The sequence below is a fragment of the Ostrea edulis genome, chromosome 10 (genome assembly GCF_947568905.1).
Source record: "Ostrea edulis chromosome 10, xbOstEdul1.1, whole genome shotgun sequence".
Taxonomy (NCBI): domain Eukaryota; kingdom Metazoa; phylum Mollusca; class Bivalvia; order Ostreida; family Ostreidae; genus Ostrea; species Ostrea edulis.
In genome coordinates, this window is record NC_079173.1 from 3391954 (window position 1) to 3415099 (window position 23146).

The 23146-nt window shown below is 33.8% G+C and overlaps 1 protein-coding gene across 28 annotated transcripts in view; it reads left to right on the forward strand.

The window, feature by feature from the left end:
• Window positions 1–23146, forward strand: part of LOC125666552 (leucine-rich repeat-containing protein 15-like) — a 412115-nt gene that overhangs the window by 298514 nt on the left and 90455 nt on the right. For 26 of the 28 annotated variants that reach the window (XM_056151679.1, XM_056151700.1, XM_056151697.1 and 23 more), the window contains one exon: window positions 1379–1450. The exons of the other annotated variants lie outside the window; for them this stretch is intronic. In XM_056151679.1, coding sequence (XP_056007654.1) covers window positions 1379–1450 — 72 coding nt within the window. The remainder of the gene's footprint in view (window positions 1–1378; window positions 1451–23146) is intronic. 28 annotated transcript variants of the gene reach the window in all.

A 23146-nucleotide genomic window follows, 5' to 3' on the forward strand; every position in this document is an offset into this window, starting at 1 on the left:
TCGTTTATTTTTTTTATTAACAGTCCAATCTGTATTTACACATTGATTAGTCTTTCAACACAAGAAAAATCCCTAAATATTAGGGCTTTAGTTTTTCAAAAATACAAATTCTGAAGAATTGTGAAAAGAATTGATTTTTAAAGAGATTTCCTTGTAATCTATATATGGAAAAATCATGTTTGACATCGTAAGTTTCCATATAGAGATTGCATTGAGCCCGTAATTTTCCATTTTGCATTGTGCCAAACTTTTTTCATATTGTGTTATATTGTCAATTTTGAAATAGGTGTTGCTGTAAAAGTAACGTTTAAGAACTTTAAAAGTGTGTGATATTTAAATATCACATTTTTGTCCGTAAAATAAAAAAAAAATGTATTTTGGACTTTTCGCCGTTCATTTGCAATTAAAATTCATAAACTGACAAAAAATATTTCTAAGCATTTCAAATTATCTTTTGAATGATTAAAAGTTTGAAATTTGCGATATCAGACGCATAAATTGTATGGAAATTTAAATTTAAATTCAACGAGACGTAACACAAACAATCAATCAATGAGGATGAACAACATATATTAATGATTAACCCTATCTCTACCGCACCGGTCAATTTGATGTAACGCTTAAAAACAAGAGTACATAAAACAAACGTCTATAAATCTTTGAAACTACAAACATAAGATATATTCCGGATCCAATCTTATTAAAATTAGATCTTTTGATCCGCTCACGTATATCCCTAAACAAGGTCAAAGGATCTACTGTTAATCAGATGTTAATGTTAATTAGATTGGTTAGGTATCTGTACAGGTATTTGTAGCTCACCTCGATCTATCAAACCATAAAACATTACATAACTGAGAAAATATTACATTCAAAGTATTCCGTGCACAATTGTATCCAAATATTTAATGAGTATTAATCTTTATTGGATTAGCTCCCCCCCCCACCCCCCACCCCCCCCCCTCTCCCTTGAAATTCCAAGTCATTTTTATCGGTAGTTAAAATGTAGTGTGCAAAAACATATGTAATGTCCTGAACTTAAAGATATCGGTCCATTAGGATTTAATTCATACATTGACGTACAGTTCTTTACGAATAAATCCATGAAAAACCACGGGCTTCAGGCATGGGGTATGTACCCCACTGTTCGTCTTATTGTTTTCTGATCTGGAATCAACACATTCTATACTTATGTTTTGTAAAAATACAATAAAGATTATCAAAATCTGTGTTACGTATTAGTAAAAAATATCGTTATCAATGATGATATTTCTTCTTACAATCACTGAATATGTGATTTAAAACATTTTAGAGAATATACAATGTATATCAACAATGTTCATGAATTCAGATTAATCAACATGTCTTTATTATTCAGGTCCTTGGGCTCCAATCAAATAACCACGTTACCGAAAGGACTATTTGATACACTGCTGAATTTAAGGACGCTGTAAGTATCTCTTCATGACTCGTATTTACTGTATGATCACTGAATATCTACATTTTAAGAGAAATTTTAGGAATCGGGTGATGAAGAACGTTTCAATGTGAAAACCTCATTACATGTATCATATCACAGTGTAAGGGACATATACACTATATTAATCCCTTCTATATTTATCTCTCTCTTCATTTTTCTATCACTATCTGCATATGGTTCCCCTAGGAAACTCCGTAAATAACAAATGTCGTTTTTCTTAAGACATAATTATATATTTCCTTTATTATTACGACTCAATTCATTTTTTTAACGAATTTAATTTTCGCTTCATAGAGATATTCATTGTTCAAGCTCATATAATTAGTTGTGTATTACTACAATGGGGGTGAACAATAATGTTAAAATCAACCTAAATTTGAGAATGAAAAACAGGAACTTTACTACATACAATTGGTATTATATTTTTCAATCACAAAATGTGGTTGTTTTCAGTCAGTGTTCATGAATTCATATCAATCAAGATATCTTCATCATTTCTTTGACCAATCAGTTACAAAAAGAGATTTCTGATATTTCAATATCTACACCCACAATTAAAACATCTAACACACGCAGCGTTTGTTTACAAGTAATAATGAAGAAAAAAAAGGCTACAGATCCCTGTTTATAGAAGCAAGTAAAGTTGATAAGATTTTATTAAATGAAATTTGCATGGACAGCAGTGGTTACGCTTTTAAATTCTGTGTTAATGATTTTTTTATTTCGTATTCTAAAACTTGATGAGTAAATTCGAGGTAAAGTGGATGTGTTGAAATCTGCAAGACTAGAGTTGATCAGACACTTATCTAAAAATAGCGGCGTAATTGTGCATATTGCATGATAAAATTATTGCACCGATGAAGTCAACGAAGAAGCGTACATTAGTTACAACTGCTAAAAAGTATTCATTTTGTTCTCAAACCGCTACGAGGACGCAATGGCCTCCGAATGAATTTCTTTCCACCAAAACATCATGGAAGATCACCGATTGGTTGCCTAAAATACAATAACAACAACATAATAGGTACGGACAGTGATCAATCTCATAACTCCTATAAGCAATTCAAAATACATAGTTGGGCAAACACGGACCTCTGGACACAATCAATGTGAGATCAACTACCTAGGAGGAGTAAGCATCCCCTGTCGGCCAGCTACCCCACCACCGCTATATCCCGATCAGGCAAACAGGGGTACCCGTAGCTAAAATTAGTGCGCCAAAAACGACCTAACAATCGGCACGAAACACGTCCTTAATCTGTATTTCTCGTTATGATTATAGATCATGCACGACATTTTAAGAGAGAATGCATATGTTTACAAATGTTACATCTGGCGTTTCCTGGATGAAATTACGTGTTTGTTCATCCCTTAATTTCGAATTTTTATTTAAGATTAGTCAACGCTCGTTATAGGATTTGAATGTCTACAAATGAATTGAATATATCAAATATATGCAATAATGGAGGTATAATGATACCAAATCTAGGTTCTTTAATAAACGTCTTCCTTCTATACTTATCCTATCTTAAGATCAGGGTCTAATATGCTAAAATCAAGCGTTTATACTACCAGTTCAACAGAAGGCATTTCAAATTTTAGTCCGTTATTAAATGGGTTATGATAGAGGGGTTCCAACAGTCTCCTTTACAGTCAGCATTTTGCAAATTTTATTGTCATTGTAATGATTTAGTCTGTCAATACAACCTATAATTTGGTCAAATGCTGTCCGACGAGATCCTTGCAGATTATGAAGCCGTTCTTGGACACTAATTTTCACTATGGATTACTCCGTTTACCTGATCAAGATATAGGGCTCATGGCCTGTGTGACGGGTCAACAGATGATGCATACGCCACCTTGGCATCTGATCCCACGTTTGGTATATCCATGGGTCCGTGTTTGCCTTACTCTTTATTTGATATTCCTTATAGGAGTTATGAGATCACTGCTCGTTTTCTTCCCTTTTCATAGGTCTCGTGTTAGATATTTTGTTATTTTCTTACCAATATCGGCAAGGGATTTAGTTCTCCTAGACCCCGTTTTCACCTTTGATGTCGCGTACTTTAGTTGTCTTACAGAATAATTTACTTCATTTTCTTCTTTGTCAAAACGAATCAATGTACCTAAAGTGAACAAGCACACTTATTTACCACTTATGGATATCAGAAATGTTCAGATTGATCATACTTTTTTTATTTTGAAAGAAGTAAAGAAATTAATAACAAGCGTTCTATTCAATCAAATTTCAAGATGGAAAAGTCCAAACCTAATTCTGTAGAGGACACATATCATGCTTATTACCACAATATCTACTACGCTCCTGATAACACCTCTGGTATATCCAGGGGTCCTTGTTTGCCCAATGTTTTTGTATTACTTATAGGAGTTATGGGATTGGTCGTTTTCTTCGCCTTTCATTCTGGATAATACTAGAACAGAGAATGTTAAGAGCTTATCTACGAGAAAACCATGCAATTATAAAATTGAAGGAAATGGGGGTCATAAATATCTCTTCTAATCATTTATATCATTTGATTATATGGTTGGAATAATTATAATTTGAGGTCAATTTATTGATAGGTCGTTTCTATGTTTAGTGAGTGCATTCTGTATTTACACGTTGAACACAGGAAAAATCCCTAAATATCAGGCCTTTAGTTTTTCGAAAATGCAAATCAATTCTGAAGAATTATGAAAAGAATTGATTTTTAAAGATATTTCCATCTGACCCACTTATGGAGAAATCATGTTGGATATCGTAAGTATCCATATAGAAATTGCATTGAGCCTTTAATTTTGCATTTTGTCAAACTTCTTCATATTGTTTTATATTGTCAATTTTAAAATAGGTGTTGCTGTAAAAGTAACCTTTATATAACTTTAAAGCTGCATAATACTTAAATATCAAATCTTTGTCTGGAAAATATAAAAAAAAAATGTATTGTAGACTTGTCGCCGTTCATTTGTAATTAAAATTCATAAACTGACAAAAATAAAAATATGTGAGCTGCCACGACAAAACCAGGCTTGTTGAGTTTTACGTCATAATTGAGAAAACGACGTTAAAAGAAATGTAAAACATTACGTTGTTTTGCTGGGTTTTTTTCACGTTGTTGATTATCATTATGTGCTATACCGAGCTGCATTCTTTGTTTCGTTTGGTAATATGAAGTGATTAATATTGCCCTTTTAAATTTTTTAATGCAAACTTGTAAAAATAGTATAAAGTCAAAGACTCATAAAAATCATATCGGTAAAAGACTGACTGTAGTACTGCACAATGTAGTGAGATAAAATGTCGGCCTACTTATGCACGTTATAGCATTCATGTTTCGTAGACTTTTGCCTGGGACACATACTATACACAGTTATTCTATGACTTAAATTCATAATACATACATTTAAAAATTACTTTAAAAGTTGTTTTTCTTGTTTAGTCGGACTTGTGAGAAACGAAAGTAGCAACTTCGCGGGTGTTGTGGACACGCGAAGCGGAATATGGAATGGAATGTCATGAGATGAATTTTTGTTCTAACCATCATGGCATGATCTAAAAATTTATGCACATAGTTTATCAATAGGATGATTATTTTTGTTGTATATGTTTCTGTGCAAGTGGATAGAGCTGTAATGTTTCATTAGTTATACAAGGATATCGAGAAAACTACATGTATTGTGATTCTGTTAAGTAAAACATAAAGTGAATTGATCCCCATATAGTTTAACAATGGTAATGATTTTCATGCATATTTTATGAATTTGGAAACATATTACAACTCCACTTTAAAACATGGGTTTTGATTTAAACCATGCTTGATTAATAAATATAAAAAATTATGTATAACTCCCACAACCTGTTGCGGACATCAATCGTCATTTCACTGCGGTCCATCATTTTAGTGTTGTCTTTTGTGATCTGATATTTCGAGTATACAAGTAACAAAAGAGTTCAGGATTATATGCATTGAAACTAGCAAATTAGCTAAAGTTGTTTTTTAGGGAGGGGGGGGGGGTATGTAGAGCACTATGTAGAGTATTATAAATCAACAGAGTAAAATATTAAGATGATTTAGAAATATGCATTAAAAGTGGTCATTGAAGCCAAAAATTGCACTGTATAAGAAGTTTAAGAGTTAGAGAAAGCAATTTTTAAAAAGTGCGCTTTTAACCGATTTTTTTTTATGAAAACGTTTCTGTCAGGTTTGTAGATATATAAATATCACCAGCATTAAGGAATGGTAGATGAATTACATCCTGTCACCTTAGTCAAAGTCCGAATAAAATATATTGCAGGCACAAAGAACTTTTCATTGCCAACACTAAGTCTTATTTATGAAGAGTACAAAAAATAGAAAACTAACAAAATAAACTAACAATCAGCACCCACTAATGAACATTTGGTCGGAGTATATATGCCATAATCTCAAGTACAATTTTGTTGTCTTTTTAACTGCTAATTAATCAATACTAGGATTTACGAAAACAAAGTGTGAAAACAAATACAAAGTCGTTGAAATTAAAAAAAAGCACACTGATTTCCACATATCAATACAGTTATTGGGTTGGGTTATGAACTAAATCATGAGATGAAAACAAAACGGTTTAGACATGTTTGATCGTTTTTGTCGTAATGAAAGCGTCGTTACATAAATCATGAATGACACAGTTGATATCAGAAAATAAATTATACATATGGCAAACATATGAACTCTTTCAAAAATTGACCATGAATCCGCTTTTGAAAAAAAAAACCCACAAAATATTATACATATGCTTGTGTGTTTTGTTTTGGAGGGTGTAAATGTTCTTAACACAAACATTAATCGTTCTTGCGCACAGATGTTGGCATCAATGAAAGAGGAAAAACATACTTAGATATTTTATTGAAAGTAGACATTAACGGCAAACTGACAACTCAACTGTATCACAAACAGGGTGATTTCAGCTTCTCCATCGTTAACTTCCCATATCTATGTAGCAATATTCCATTATCACCTACATATGGTGTTTATATATCTCAACCGATTCGATATGCAAGAGCTTGTTCTGGGTATAGTCAGTTTTTAAATCGAGGTAAGCTACTGACAAAGAAGTTGATGGTACATGAATTTCAACAGTCTCGATTGAAGTCAGCATTTCGCAAATTCTATGGTCGTGATAGCGATCTAGTTCGTCGATACAACCTCGCATTGGGTCGAATGCTGTCTGACGTGTTTCATACCGATTGTTAAGCCGTTCTTGGCACACTGATTTTGACTGCAGATAACTCCGTTTACCTGATCAGGATATAGGGTTCACGGCGGGTGTGACCGGTCAACAGGGGATGCTTACTCCTCCTAGGCACCTGATCCCACCTCTGGTGTATCCAGGGGTCCGTGTTTGCCCGCCTATCTATTTTGTATTGCTTATAGGAGTTATGTGATTGATCACTGTTCGTTATCTTCACCTTGTATAGACAACAGGATAATCACTGCTAAGGGATTCTCTGTCTCCATGTTTTATTCACTCAATTACAGAAAAAGTGTTAAGTTTGACTGCAGTGGGAGGGAGAGAAGTGAGCTTAATACTTTGACCTACACATTTGAACCAATTTCGTATTTGAAACTGAAAAAAGAAAAATTGAAAACCCACCCCCTCCTTTAACAGAAACAGAAAAATAAGACATGGGTGTTTTTAGTTTCTGTTTGAATTGTTATATTTCAATAGTTTCATTTATGATTAACAATTTGTATTATGAACAGTACATGCAATACAATATCACGAGAGTGGTATTGAAAGCTTAAATCTTATTTACCTAGTACTGAATTGAGCGAGTTATAAATTCCTGAATTCAACGGATCAAGAATTAGAGATGTTAGTCGAATGAACATGCACTGTACATGAAATTAACTTCATTTATATTTATATTTAAATCGATTACAGGACACATTACATGCATATGTTTCCAAGGTATGCGTTATATGCATTATGTCCTTCTTATGCTTATAGTAATTAATTCTGATAGTTCATTCGCCGAAACATTGCGATAATTAGCCACAATATGGATTTAAATCTAAGTGCCGGTTTCAAACTCGAAAACTACAGAAATATTTCATTTAAAACACATTTAAAGCAACTATAGGCATGATAAAAGTTAGTTTTGTTGAAAAATTAAAAAGTTTAGAAACATGCAATGTGTCCTAAGATACTCGTTCAACAACAATATGAAAGGTGAAAATAACGAACAGTGATCAATTTCATAATCCTATAAGCAATACAAAATAGATAGTTGGCAAACACGGACCCCTGGACACCGGATCAGATGTCTAGAAGGAGTAAGCATACCCTGTCAACCAGTCACGCCCTCCGTGAGCCCTATATCCTGAGTAGGTAAACTGAGTTTTTAATCAGAAAATTTCATGCAAAAATTCCCAATTTTCAATGGCCTAAGTTGATTAAGAAAATCAGTTTTTTTTAATCTTTTCATAGATATTACATGTCTTTCCAATCATAACTTGGTTTAATATTTTCTTCCATTTCTTCTTCATCTCTTTCTTGCAAGGAGGGGGGGGGATACAGCGAATGAAGACTATATATACATGCTTGCACAATAAGACACAAACTAGAAAATATTCAAAATATATCATATCAAATATTTTTCCTCATTAATTTTAACCTGAAAATTAAAGAAGGTACATGCAGTAGAGAGGGCAATGATATCCATGAGTCAGCTGGGTTTTTTTTTTTATATACATGCATTGGTGTAAAAAAAAAACAGAAAATAATTTCAATTCGCATTAACTCATTCTCTTCAATCAAGGCTGGTTATGATTTTCAAATATATTTCATTACTACAACCATTCAATGTAGCAAGACCCGTGCGTAGTTATGATAGTAAAAAAAAATCGTTATACGCGGGTAGGTTAAGGATTCCCTTATAGAATATCACAGAGCACTTTATGCCTTTACTTCTCTGAACTACCAATAAATGACGTCATAATGGAAAATGACGTCAAGTATCTGCAAACTTGAGCTGTTATGACGGGGAGAGTGTCAAAAACTTTAGACCTTATTTCAAAGTGCCTATAAGATATCAGAACCCTATTGCAAAATCCACGTGTCTGAATTGTATTTTAATATCTTATATGTCCGAATATTTTAAAAATATTTTGTTTAATTACCCTTGATTGAAATTGAGCGTGTTCACACTGCTTTCGAAAAATTTACTTTTGAAATGTACTCTGTTTTATACCAGTGATAAGAGGTAGAATTTATGATGTGTTTATAAAAGAGTCTAGCGCAGGTAATTTATGAGGATTCATTTGAGATTTATTGCGGAAATCGTAAGAGGAGTTTGTTCTCTACCCGAGTCTTGCTTGGTTAAATGTGTGATGGCTTTGTTTGAATACAGATTACCCTCAAATGTGTAGGTAAGTGTGTCGGTAAGTTGAACTCTTCATGAAATACGTGCATTTTGTACGCAAGTAATACTACCATTTATTCCAAGCACATTTTGGGTACACAAGGATACAGTGAGTTCATTTATCAAACAAAAAATTAAAAGTAATTGTTAAATGAGCTGCGCTGAAGCGCTTTATGTGAAACACTTAAAACAATTCTTAATGACCGTCACGTGATCAACGAAGTCATGTGATATCATATCAGATATGCTAATATATAGTCGAGAAATCATTCTATATAAATTGTATGTACTTAAGTATATAAATTACAAGTGAAAACCAAAAACCGACCTCGCAATCCAATGTATGTTTTTAACGCATTTCAAACTCTGGGAAGCCTTAACATAGCTGCGTATTGAATTCTTCCCAATACATATTTATTTTTGTTTTCGTCCCGTTTCGTTTTCCATTCCGCGTTATAACAACACCCTTACTGATGCAATCAATCGGTGGGAATAAGATTTAGTAAAAAATTCCTTTGTATTTGATGACAAGATTCGTTGAAATACGCTAGAATTACCATGAGTCAGTCAGGTATTATCAGAAAAGTACCAGAGGAAATAATATGTAGCCAAAACTTAAGTAAATTTAAAATTCAATAATTAATTACCTTTCTGCACTTTTGTCCCAATATTAATTAGACTACATAAGATATGAAAATATTACTCACCGACTGTTATTAATTAATTTGTTGTTATGAATATGACTTTATTGCAGAAGTGAATATTTTCTATTGTTATAGTGATTTCTGTTCTTAAAAAATAGTAAACGTTATAAAAATATTACGCACGTAACGTTACATAAACGTAATGCAATATATTAAGGAGGAAGGTATCAACTTTGCAATGTCATAACTCAATAAATATAAGGAATTTCACTGAAATATTTCATATTTTTATTTATTGATACAAAACCTATCTAAAAATGTTAAAATCTCATTTTGTTGCAAAAATTCATTAAGCCTGGTTTTCTGGTGGCGCATCACATATTTAAGCATTTGAAATAATCGTTTGAAATATTAAAATTTTAAAATTTGCGATATAAGATGCATACATTCTTTGAAAATTGAAGTTTATTTATAGACTTAACATTTTTTAATAAATAAATCCAAATAATCTAATATTTTTTAATGAAAAAGGGGGTCTGTTAATGAAATATACCTATTGCTAGAATTACCTCCTCCTTAATGCTCTTTTCATACGTAGAAGGTACAAAATGATCGTGATATTATGGAATGATATGATTATAATTTGAAATGGGATTTGAGGATTTGTACATCATGATTTTGTGATATCAGTGAAATACATAACAGTATCTATGACTGTAATCCAGAATTTTCTAAATATTGGTATGGCTTAAAAAGTATACGATACTTCGTCCTGTTATACTGTAAACTAGACGGGCACTAGTGGCCAGGCATTTCGTCATTGATAAAATTGAAAGCGTTCTTTCCTTGATAATCCATGCATTACTTGAGAACGCTTAAAAGGTATATGGAGGAAATCAAAGAAAATATGCATTTATATTCAGTCCAGATAGAACATGTGAGGATCCAGTGCAGCCCCGTCCCCTCCTGAATTTGCAAAATGTATGTACCATCGTGATTGATGAAAAACAATTAGTTATTAGTTTGCATATGTGCACCAATTAATGAGGACATAACAAAATAGCAAAATTGTGAAATAAAAATGCATAAAGTGTTCTCAAATAAGAATGTATACTGTAACAGTTTGCTTGATATCCTCACTTCTACATTGCTCAATGTAACAATATGACATACTCGATGTTTAATCATAGGTTAAAGTTCAACAGATAAGAATTTACATCTTTCACTAGTTTGCCAACAACATAGATCTAAATATTGTACTCTGATGGTATTACATATATGTATATGCTAATGTAGTTTCTTAAAGTCATTGATGTGGGTAGAGTTTGGATCCTCAATACTTTGTTCATCATGAGCAATTGACCATGAGAACATTGGAAAAATTATTTATCTGACAGGGAAATCGAAAATTATTTCGATCAAGTCTCTTTAGCTAATAGTTCCCCCCCCTCTACTCCTTTGATGACAATCAATAAACAATTTAAATGGATCGAAGATGAACTGAAGAATTAAATTCTTCGACCTCTCTATTATTATTATTATTCGACCTCTCTATTATTATTATTATTATTATTATTAAATGTTTTGAGCTTTGGGTTGTGTTAAGGTTATTTTGAGGGTGTTCTATAAAAGAAATTTCACCCACCCATACCCTCCTCCCTGGTGATGAGTGGCAACTATGGGGCCTCTCCACCTACGTTGTACGTGTTAGGAAGTTTGTTTACAGACAGGACATACTATACCAGTCGGGTAAGATATAATTAACACATTTCAATACAAATTATATTTCCAATTATTACAAGTGGACTTTCATTTTGTGCGGATTTGGGCGTTATTATTATCATCTGACTATCATTTTCGATGCAATTTATGTGATTACTGTCAGTTAACTTATCATAAGCTATATTTCATATGTACGTGTAACGGTGTATATGTTTTATATGAAACTTCCTGACATAGTGCAGATTCATTTATGTTAAGATCACGGAATATGGGGGCAAGATAGGGCCAAAATAGGGTGTCAAAGTTTTACATAGAGACGACGCGACAATATGGGGTCAAAATTTTACACATACGGTAAATCTTGAATAATATTCTTCTCAAGAACCACTGAGCCAGAAAAGCTGACATTTACATGAAAGTTCCCTGACATAACGCATGACTCCTAGGGTTTGAATGGGGCCACAATAGGGGATCAAAGTTTTACATAACTGAGAAATAGAAAAACATATTTTGAAATTCTCCTTAAGAACCATTGGTCCAAAGAAGATTACATTTGCATGAAAGCTCCCTGACATAGTGCAGATTCACATTTATAAAAAAAAAACCATGGTTCCCGGAGGTAAGATGAAACCACAGTAGGGGATCAAATGTTTACATACAAATATATTGGGAAAATCATTAAAAATCTTCTGAAGAAAAATCACTGGGCCAGAAAAGTTTACATTTACATGAAAGCTACTTGACATAGTGCAGATTCAATTTAGCAATAATCATGCCACCTGGAGTAGGTTGGGGTCACAATAGGGATCAAAGTTTTACATGCAAATATAGAGGAAAAATCTTTAAATATGAGCCAAGGTGGTTGTAAAGAAGTTCTTTTGGATTTTGCTTAGGCAATAGAGAAAGTGATTCATCGTAGAATAAATCAAAAGAAAATTTATTTAGCATTAAGAAAACAAAAACTATAAAGATTTTTGAAGAACACAAAGTAATCATACTTTCTCAGTCACACACCCACTCTCTCACCGACAAAAGCCATATAAATTGATACAATAAACCTGGCAATATTGACATATAATTGATCATAACATATAACTGTCAAGACAATTTGATAGTCAATACCACAGATATGTCAGGCTAGGCTGAAAATATAACTGGTAATAAATGTATTACAAAATGGTTCAAACAGCAACACATCCGTTAACTACACAAAAAGTTAAACGGTAGTAAATTACGTTTTGTAAATACAACATGTATTAAATTCCTTTTTGTTAAAATGTTAATTTACTGAAACTCAAAATGAAAGTTTGGCTACTCAGCACAATGAAATTGAACTCCACATCACACTTGGCACAACCAGGCCTCCATACAAAATACAGCGATAACAACCCCTCCACTTGCAGTCTTGGACTCTCCCACTGGACAATGATACTGGGTAACGCCGATTTCAATCCGATGCAAACACTAGACCCCCAAAATATTTGCTGAATCCACCACGTGAAACACCCATGTATAGCGCGGTCTCACGTGTTCTGATTCCATAGACAGGTAAACCCACGCCGAGCACCCTCTGAACGCTTGAAGTACTGCCTTATATGACCCAGTTGGTTTCTTAAAACCCCTCTGCAGGGCTGGAGGAAACCGATGACCAGGCAGTAAAATGTTTGTCTATCTGGCTACCTATTATACAGACGAACTTCTGGAATTCTCCAAGAAAAGATCCCTGCTGGACGACATGAAAACGTGGCCGCACGCTTTACAAACAGCCGCTACTCTGCCTGACCAAACCGGTCTACTAAAATGGCGTTATCGACCAACACTCACACTACGGAAACACCTTATATGCATAAACAAACCATTTACATACAACACCACAAAAACGAACTAAATGAAAATTAAGTTGATTACACACACCCTCATTTATTTACAAAATGTCCATCATTTTAGATAAATTTTGATAAAGTTGAAAACAAATTGAAATCATCTTAGATTAGTCAGGATAAAAAAATATGTCATCTTGCTATCCTTCCCTTTAATCAAAACCCTAAACACCCGAAATGTCGAAAACCTTACAGAAGGGGAAAATTGCTAAAAATAATCTAAATGAAATATAATAAACAAAAACGAAAAATTCAAAAAGCTAAAAAAAAAAAAAAATGTTAAATTTCCTTCTGTATTTGCAATATCACAAGAATATCGTTTTGATTAGTTTTAAGGTATTTGAAATTTTAAGTCTATCGGGTATTTAGTATTTTCATTAAAATGGCAAATCTTGTCAACAGTTGATGCTGCTGAAGAAAAATAAGTCGTGTAACGTCTACACGAAGAACATTATTAAAGTATGAAAATTTAAGTAGCGTATAATTGATGTGAAATTGTAATTGACAGGTCCAAAATATTCCACACTAGTCTGATTTTCGCTGCTGTCATAGGCAAGAAACGACTCCGTGACCATGACCAGTAAATGTCCAAGTAAAAATAAACAATTGAAATCGAGAGAACAATCACGTATATCTTTGTTATTTTAAGAACCTGTTACTTGAAATTTGCCATGCTAGTAGTTAAAACAGTAATATATGTAACGAAAACGACAAATTACGCATAACGTGCCTAGTTTAAGATTTTTTAGGCATTTGAAGCGAGTGGTTAGATTTTTATCTTGGTCAGAGTTAGATCCCTTTCTATATTTATGTTATCACCGAGTTCGGGCCCAAAACTAGCTTAGCACCTGTGTATGAGACTTAAAAAGATAACAGGGACCATACATGGCAAACATGTTTAAGTGGCTACCAGAATGAAAGCTGTAAAAGTTGGTGGAAAATGCCCAACTTGAAGTACATTTATATATTAATATATTTACTATAATGGAGAATCCAAAGACAGATTTTTGATATATCGTCTATATGCAAGATACATGGACTTCTCTATCAGATAAAAGTAATTTTGAATAAATCAAAGCGTTACTTTTTTATTACTAGCTGATTCAAAAGTGATCATTTTACGCAATTTACCAAAACCTGGAATCGTGTCAACTTTGTGACCTTTGTGCACTTAAACGGAAGTAGAATATTTCAGTCTAACTAAATATACTAGCGGAAAAAAGAAACTGTGCATTATGAAATATAGTATAACTTATATATATATATATTGTTTATATTTATAAAATCTAAACAATCGGTAAAGGTTTTGTTTTTGAACAATTTCGGATAGTACCCGACTCAGATGTATGGACTTTTTCATGGTTAGTGAACACATGTTGTTTATTGAAGTGTTCGTACGAACCAGTTTTACTGGTCAATACTGCTTGGAGTAAAAAGTGTAAAAGGTTTGTTTGAACACTATTCGTTAAAGAAAACACTTTAGTTTTGACAAAATTTACCCTTCTGTTATGCCACGACCCAGCAAAAAACAACGTAATCGTGCTGTTGGGATACCTAAAGCTGGAAGGGCACAACATATCGTAGCAAGACACTTTGGAGTTCGTTATGGAGACGTTAAATAAATAGTTATATATTTAAAAAATGTATTTTGGACTTTTGGCCGTTCATTTGCAATCAAAATTCATAAACTGACAAACATAAATATTTTTAAGCATTTGAAATTATCTTTGGAAGGTTTAAAAGTTTAAAATCTGTGATATTAGATGCATAAATTGTTTGCAAATTTAAGTTTATTTATAGATTTAACATTTTCTAATAAATATATCCCAGTGATCTATTTTCGTTTTATGAAAAAGTATGTCTTTTAATGAAATAGACCTGTTGCTGGAATTGCCCCCCCCCCCCTTGATGCACTTTTCATGCGTAGAAGGTACAAAATGATAGCAATATTATAGAATATTATGGTTACAACTTGCAATGGGATTTGAGATTTTGTACATTATATTTATGTTGTTCTAACGATCTATTTCATCAATCAACTTATCATTGGGTCAAATGTTGTCTGACGTGTTTTAGGCGGATTGTTAGGGCGGTTTTGGCACACTAATTTTAACTACAGATAACTCCGTTTACCTGATCAGGATATATGGCTCACGGTGGGTGTGACCGGTCGACAGGGGATGCTTATTCCTCTTAGGGACCTGGCCCCACCTCTGGTGTTACCAGGGTCCGTGTTTTTCCAACTATATATTTTGTATTGCTTATAGGAGTTATGAGATTGAACAATGTTCGTTATCTTCGCCTTTCATCAGTGAAAGATATAACAGTTTCTATGAATATAATCAAGAAATTTCTAAATATTGGTATGTTTTAAACGGTATCCGTTACTTCGTCCTGTAATAGTGCAACCTGTTCGTTACCTTTCATGTAGTACTAGTGGTCAGGCATTTTGTCATTGATGAATTGAAAGCATTCGTTCCTTGATAAAGTAATTTTGATGCACCAGATGCGCATTTCGACAAATAATGTCTCTTCAGTGATGCCCAACCGAAATGTTTGAAATCCGAAATAACAATGACGTTTTAGAACTATTATAGGGGGAAAAAAGTGTGCCAAAACTCCATACATTAATTGATAACGCTTAGATGTTATATGGAGGAAATCAAAGAAAATATGCAGCTATGTTTAGTCTAGATGGAGCTTGTGAGGATCTACTACACCCCCTCCCAAATTTCCAAATTGTATGTACCACCATGGTTGATGAAAAAAAGTTATTAGTTTACATATGTGCACAAAGTAATAAGGACAGAACAAACTAACAAACTAACAAAATTGTGAAATAAAAAAGCATAAAGTGCTCTCAATTCAGAATGTATACTGTAACAGTTTGTTCGATATCCTTTCTTCTTCAATGTTCAATACAATATGACATACTCGATGTTTAATCATAGGTTACGATTCAACAGATAAAACTATACACCTCTCACTATTGTGTCAATAATAAAGATCTAAACATTTTACTCTGATGGTATTACATATATGTATAGGCTAGTGTAGTTTTAAAGTAATTGATGTAGGTAAGATCGTCACTACTTTGTTCATCATGAGAAATTTACCTGGTAAAAAAACGGAAAAATCATTTATCTGACAGGGAAACCGAAGATTATTTCGATTAAATCGCTTCACCTAAATTAGCCCCCCCCCCCCTCTATTCTTTTCTGGTTTCATGGCAATCAATAAACAATTTAAATGGATCGAACTGATGAATTAAATCCTTGGACTCCCCCCCCCCATTATTTTTCTTATCATTACATGTTTTGAGCTTTGGGTTGTGTTAAGGTTATTTTTTGGGTTTTTTGGCGGTGTCTTCTATCAAGAATTTGCCACCCTCCCTCACCTTCCGCGCTGGTGATGAGTACCAACTAAGGGGTCTCTCCGCCTACACTGTACGTGTTAGGAATTTGTTTACAGACAGGACATACTATACCAGTCGGGTCTGGTATGAATAATACATTTCAGTTCAATTATATTTCCAAATATTGCAAACGAAGATCTTTCATTTTGTGCGAATTCGGACGTTATTGTTATCATCTGACTTTCATCTTCGGTATATTTTATGTGATTACTGTCAGTTAACTTATCATAAGCTAGATTTCATATGTACGTGTAACGGTGTTAGGAGTGGAGTGTTAGTACACAGGATATTTCTGTATTTAGATATAGTCAACATAATTGATTATGTTATGATTTAAACAACATCATTCACTATCTTAGAGCATTTACCGTTACCACCCATCTCCTCTCAATATCAGTTTATAATTATTAATTTCCGGTATTGAATATGGCTGCCTCGAATCCATTCGCATGGATTTAGAATGTAGAATAATACGCTACATGTAAAACTTATACGGTGCCAATTTTGATGCACCAGACGCGGATTTCGACAAATAATGTTTCTTCAGTGATGTTCAAGCCAAAATTTTGGAAATCCGAAATAACAATATAACTTGTAAGAGCTAAAAGGAAACCTGGAGTGACAAAGAGACTGAAGTCAAATTCGTCCAAGGATAGAGCTATGTAGAACCCCCAAAATAGTTGCTGAATCCACCACGTGAAACACCCATGTATAGCGCGGTCTCACGTGTTCTGATTCCATAGACAGGTCAACCCACGCCAAACACCCTCTGAACGCTTGGAGTACTGCCTTATATGACCCAGTTAGTTTCTTAAAACCCCTCTGCAAGGCTGGAGGAAACCAATGACCATTATTAAACATTTGGGCCGAAGTGTTATTGAGCCGAAGTGTCAATGTTTTGGAAACGCAATAAAATGGGTGATGTTAGCAAAATGAAAAATGTGGACCGAAATGTCTCATACCAAAAACATGAGGGCCGAAGTGCCTTGGACCGAAATGTCTTTGGGCCGAAGTGTCTCAAAAATTTGGGCCGAAGTGTCCAATTTTTTTTGGCCGAAACGTCTGGGCCGAAGTGTCAACGGGATGAAATGTCAATGGTCCGAAATGTCTTTGTGTCGAAATGTCTGACATTTAAATATATTGGAAAATCATTAAAAATCTTTTTCTGAAAAATCGCTGGGACAGAAAAGAACAGTTTACATTTACATAAACGCTTCCTGACATAGTTCAGATTCAATAATTAAAAAGCATGCCCCCCCCCCCCCTCCAGTCGGGAGTAGGTTGTGACCACAATAGGGATCAAAGTTTTACAAGCGAATATCTAGCAAACATCTTTAAATATGAGCCAAGGTGGCACAGGTGAGTGATGTGGCCCATGAACCTCTTGTTATCTAATATATTGTACCTGATAACTGCGTATGAATTTTTAACTGTCCCGAGGAAAGGATCAAGATTTGGGGTATATTTATATTCTGGATATTTATTACGTTCTGTCTTCACACAAGTTTTACATTTGAACGTAAAGCACATCAGTCTTTAAATTAGTCTAAATGTCACTATGGCAACCATGGTATTTGTTTTAGAATACCAATATTGAAACTTTACAAATGGTCAAAATTCATATTGTTTTCTGGCTTAGCATTTGCGACTGGATTTGATTATTTCAGAATGTTTTCAATATCCATTCAGATTTTAGAAATAAACTTATCCTTATCGTATCCACAGTAAGCGCAAATCTGTGAAGAAATGTGATCCAATTGCTTTTGGTATATCTAATTCTCTAGAATATAATATAAATTGGCATGGAATTTGTTTTTTAAAAACTGTGTTTTAAAATGTAAAACTTATACAGGTACCAATTTTGATGCAGCAGATGCGCATTTCGACAAATAATGTCTCTTCAGTGATGCTCAACCGAAAAGTATATTGATATCAATTTTGTTAAAATACAACTATTCATACAATGCAAATTAAAAACCGTTATTTTTTGCAAAGTTTACAATCTATCACCATGCCAACTAGGACCCATGGCAACAAAAACTGATTGATACACACTTCTGGTCATATGATGTGAAATCATAAAGTTCTATAAGACTTAATAAGATAACAGGGACTAAGCATGGCAAACATGCTGAGGTGGCTACCAGAATGAAAACTCTAAAACAAGGAAAAAATACTCAACTTGACGTATTGATATATTTACTATAATCGAGAGTCCAAAGATAGATTTTTGATATATGGTAAATACATTTTTTCTTTATAAGATGAAAGTAATTTTGAATAAATCAAAGCATTACCTTTTGACTACTGGTGGATTCGAAAGTGATCATTTTCTGCAATTTACCAAAATCTAGAATCGTAGCAAATTTGTGGTATTTGTGCACTTAAAGGAAAGTAAAATATTAGAATCCCACTAAACACTATGAATGTGTATATCCAGTTGTTTTACAAATTATGCCAATATTTAAAAATCCATTTTCAATAATCTGTCAGAATTTTGAATAGAAAGGGTAAAATATACATAATTTTATCATTTGTCAGAACAAGTGCTAATTTTAGTAACATGGCTGCAAATCACTATCCATTGAATATATTCCCCGAAAAAAGATATGCCAAAGTATATTATATTGCACTCAAAATATGTTGTTGATCCGACAACCTTGCTTCCGTCATATTTTGCATGGTTTTCTCGTAGACACGCTCTTAAAACATTGGGGACTGCCGTGAAAGTCTGGAGGTAGAACGTTCGCCCCGCATGCGGAAGTTCAGGGTGGGAATCCCGGTGGAGACAGTCGTTATAACATGCAAAAGTGAAAGTTCCATCACCAAACGCTTGATATCAGGTGCAAATGTCATGGGTCCTCAAAGAATATATCCTCAAATGATAAGTCAACGTTTATAAAGAGTCATCTTTCATTATCATAGTGTGTCAATTATAATGGAACCGGTCATGATAGTTCAGTGTCAATGTTTTGCTTCGTAAACTGGGGACCGCTGCGATTGTCTAGAGATGTAACGTTCACCCCGCATGCAGAAGGTCGGGGTTGGAATCCCGCCTGCGATATACCTAAGTCGTTACAACAGGCAAAGGTGAAAGTTCCAACGCCAAACGCTTGATATCAGGTGTAAATGTCATGGGTCCTTGAAGATGACCCTTCAAACGGATGTCTCGTGTCAAAGAAGATGTGGCACGCTAAATAAACCTCAATGTTCAAATGCTGTTAACGCCAAGTATAAACCAAAATTTGAAGCTTTTCACCGCTATTGGTGACGTCTCCTGAGTGAACAACTGTCGAGAAGGATGTTAAAGAAGATTCATTCAATCGTAACCAAGAGTTTGTGAATTTCTCTTCCGTTCATGTCTTCGCCCCCTTAAACCCCAGACGTTAACATCGGTAATGACTGCTCCTTTTTTAAATGTTAGACATTTACAAGTGAGGTTCACGGAGCTTTCGGATATGACCTTAAGAGCGGAAATGCCCTGTCGCAGAAGGCTTTAACATGCTAAGGAGCCCTCACTGCTACGGCCCTGAGCGCTAAGCATAATCTAAATGTGTCGTACTTCACCTGCAGATGGTGACGTCTCAATATGAGCGAACAATTCTGAACGAGACTAAAACAAACAATCAATCAACTAAGATGAATATGTAGTATTTATTAACCCGATCTCTATCGCACAGGTCTATTGCATTGGTAGCGCTTAAAAACAGGAGCACATAAAACGAGTCTTCAAATCTTTGAAACCACGATCATAATATCTATTCTGGATCCAATCTAATTAAAATTAGATCCTTTGATCTTCTCATGTATATCGTTACATATGATCAAAGGATATACTTTTACTTAGATTGATTCCAAATATGTATGTGTAGTCCAAATTACTCTATTAAACCATATAAGCAATACACGACTGAGAAAATATCAGATTCAAATTTTGCTGTCTACAAATATATAATAAGTATTTAACTTGCTTGTAATCCCCCCAAACGAAATTATAGGTTTTATAATGATAAAATAGATGTTATTGGGGTGATGACTTTCAAAGTTTATTCATTGAAATGCATTCTAACAAGTGTTCATGAATTCAGATTAATCAAGATATGTCTTTAACATTCAGATACTTGCACAACAATAAAATAACAGTATTACCGGATGGGATATTCCATACGTTAGTAAATTTACAGCATCTGCAAGTATATCTATATCATTTAATAACTTTTAAAGTGATGACTTATAAACGATGCTGATTAGTTGAACAATTCGTTTGATTTCTCTGTCAGAATTTCGTTCGGAGTTCATCTGCACTAAGCACGCGGGACTACTTTTCTCTGGAATGCGTCTTACCCGTTCTAATTTTAGCGTTATTTATAGAACGGGATTTTCCACACAAGCATTATATATAACGAAATGCCTTTGTTTGAGTTTTGTTTTTCATTGCTATCAAAAATTAGCACAACTAAAGATATGAATAAATACAAATTAATTTAAAGAAACAACATACATAGGCGATGACGTGGCAGAATAGTCAATATTTGATAACGTAGACCACTTACTGGTAGAAGTAGACAGATTCACGAGTTCCCGGTATGAATCGTCTGCTTTACGAGATCGATAACATGACGGAGGAAGTGGCGACTTCTGATCTGGTAAATATCAATGAAATTGAACTGCGTTATATAGGGCTCAGTCAACGAGTGCCTTTTGAACGTTTTTCTCGATATTGAAATGGAGCCGAATTGCATTCCACCATTCCAACGACATAACCAGTGTTCAACGTCTCCTCCAACACGATGCAGCATAAATCCAGTCACCGCTTGTTATCTTCCTGTATATTTAATTCAGCTTTTAACCACTGCACATTTAATTTGGCGTATAATCCATTTAAATATGCACAGTAACTGTTCCTGACCTGAACTCACAGTCATGCCGTTTTTTGTTTTTTTTCATTCTTGCCTATATGCATTCCTACGCGCCATTTCAGAAACGTTAATTCAAGCTTTTTGATGAGAGAAACTATTTATTTTTCTATCTTAAAAACATAATTAGATGATAAGAAATAAAACTTATAATTCTTTGTTAGATGCATATATGAAACGAAACATTGGACGGAAAACTTTTTCACCAATGCGCTACGCGCATTGATGAAGTTTTCCGTCCAATATTTCGTTTGATACATGCATCAAACAAAAAATTATAAGTTTCATTTCTTAAATGACTCGTATTTAATGTGTGGTAACTGATTAATATCTACATTTTAAGAGAAATTAAGGAAAATATATTATGAAGAAGGTTTCAATGTGAAAACGTTATTACATGCATTTTTGTGTAAGGGACATATACTATATTAGCCCTCTGTATGAAAGGTGAACATAATGAACAGTGATCAATCTCATAAATCCTATAAGCAATACGAAAATAGATAGTTGGACAAACACCGACCCCTGGACACACCAGAGGTGGGATCGGGTGCCTACAGTACGGCCAATGCGGATCCCGTATTTTCCGAGCTCCCCCGCGGGATAAAGCTACCGCAGTATACATCAGGTAACCCTGCCTATCCTGCGCTACCCCCGCGGTTCCGCTATCCTCGCCGCGGTCTCATCTGTAGATCATTAATGCCATCAACAAACGCCAGTCATCTCCTGTTAACGTAAAAAAAAATATACTGATCATAAACTAAAAACAGATAGCTTGTTCATCAAACTATAGATATATCATTGTCATATACATGTGCATGCATCGGTTGTAAAAACACATTTTACAAAAACTTCTCATGTTAACTTCATTGAACCATACATTCAATATAAGGGTAGATTACCATATACCAATGTCAGAAGATGACCATATACAAGTGCATATATATATACGCTTTACCCGTAAAACGGCAACAGCTACTTCAAGGAAATTGATTATCCCTGTCAGTATCAATCACATATTGGTGGTTTCATGAATTATTTTCGCGTATTTAATTCTATACAATGTATTTGTACAAATATTTAAAAACAAAACATGGATAGCATTACTTTATACCAAAGTAGTTAAGGAAAACCTTGCATCAGCAAATTCTAATGTAGGACAAAAAGGAGAAAAAGTCACGGATAAAATGACCATGGACAGAAAATCACAGGACAAAAAGTCACGGACAAAAAGTCACAAAAAGGCCATGGACAAAAAGTCACAATAAGAAATTTTATGAAAGTAGGACAAAATGTCACAGGACGAAAAGCCACAATTTTATAAGAAAATAAGACAAAAAGTCACAATTAAAAATTTTATGAAAGTAGAACAAAATTTCACAGGACAAAAAGTCGCAGTTTATAAGGAAATAAAAAATATTGATTTTTGATATTTATTTGAATATATGTCTGGGGTTTTTTTGTGTAAAGTTTTAGAAAATATGTATGCAAAATTGATATTTCCAATGAGATTTTGATAATAATTATAAAATTGTTTTTCCTTTTATCATATTTATTGTAAAATGTTATTTTGATTTTTAAAAAGAGAGATTTTTTATTGAGATAAAAATAAGCTGCATGATCATTTGGTTTAGTATACCACATATTAATGCTTGTCAACACAAAATCTGATAGCGGAATTAAT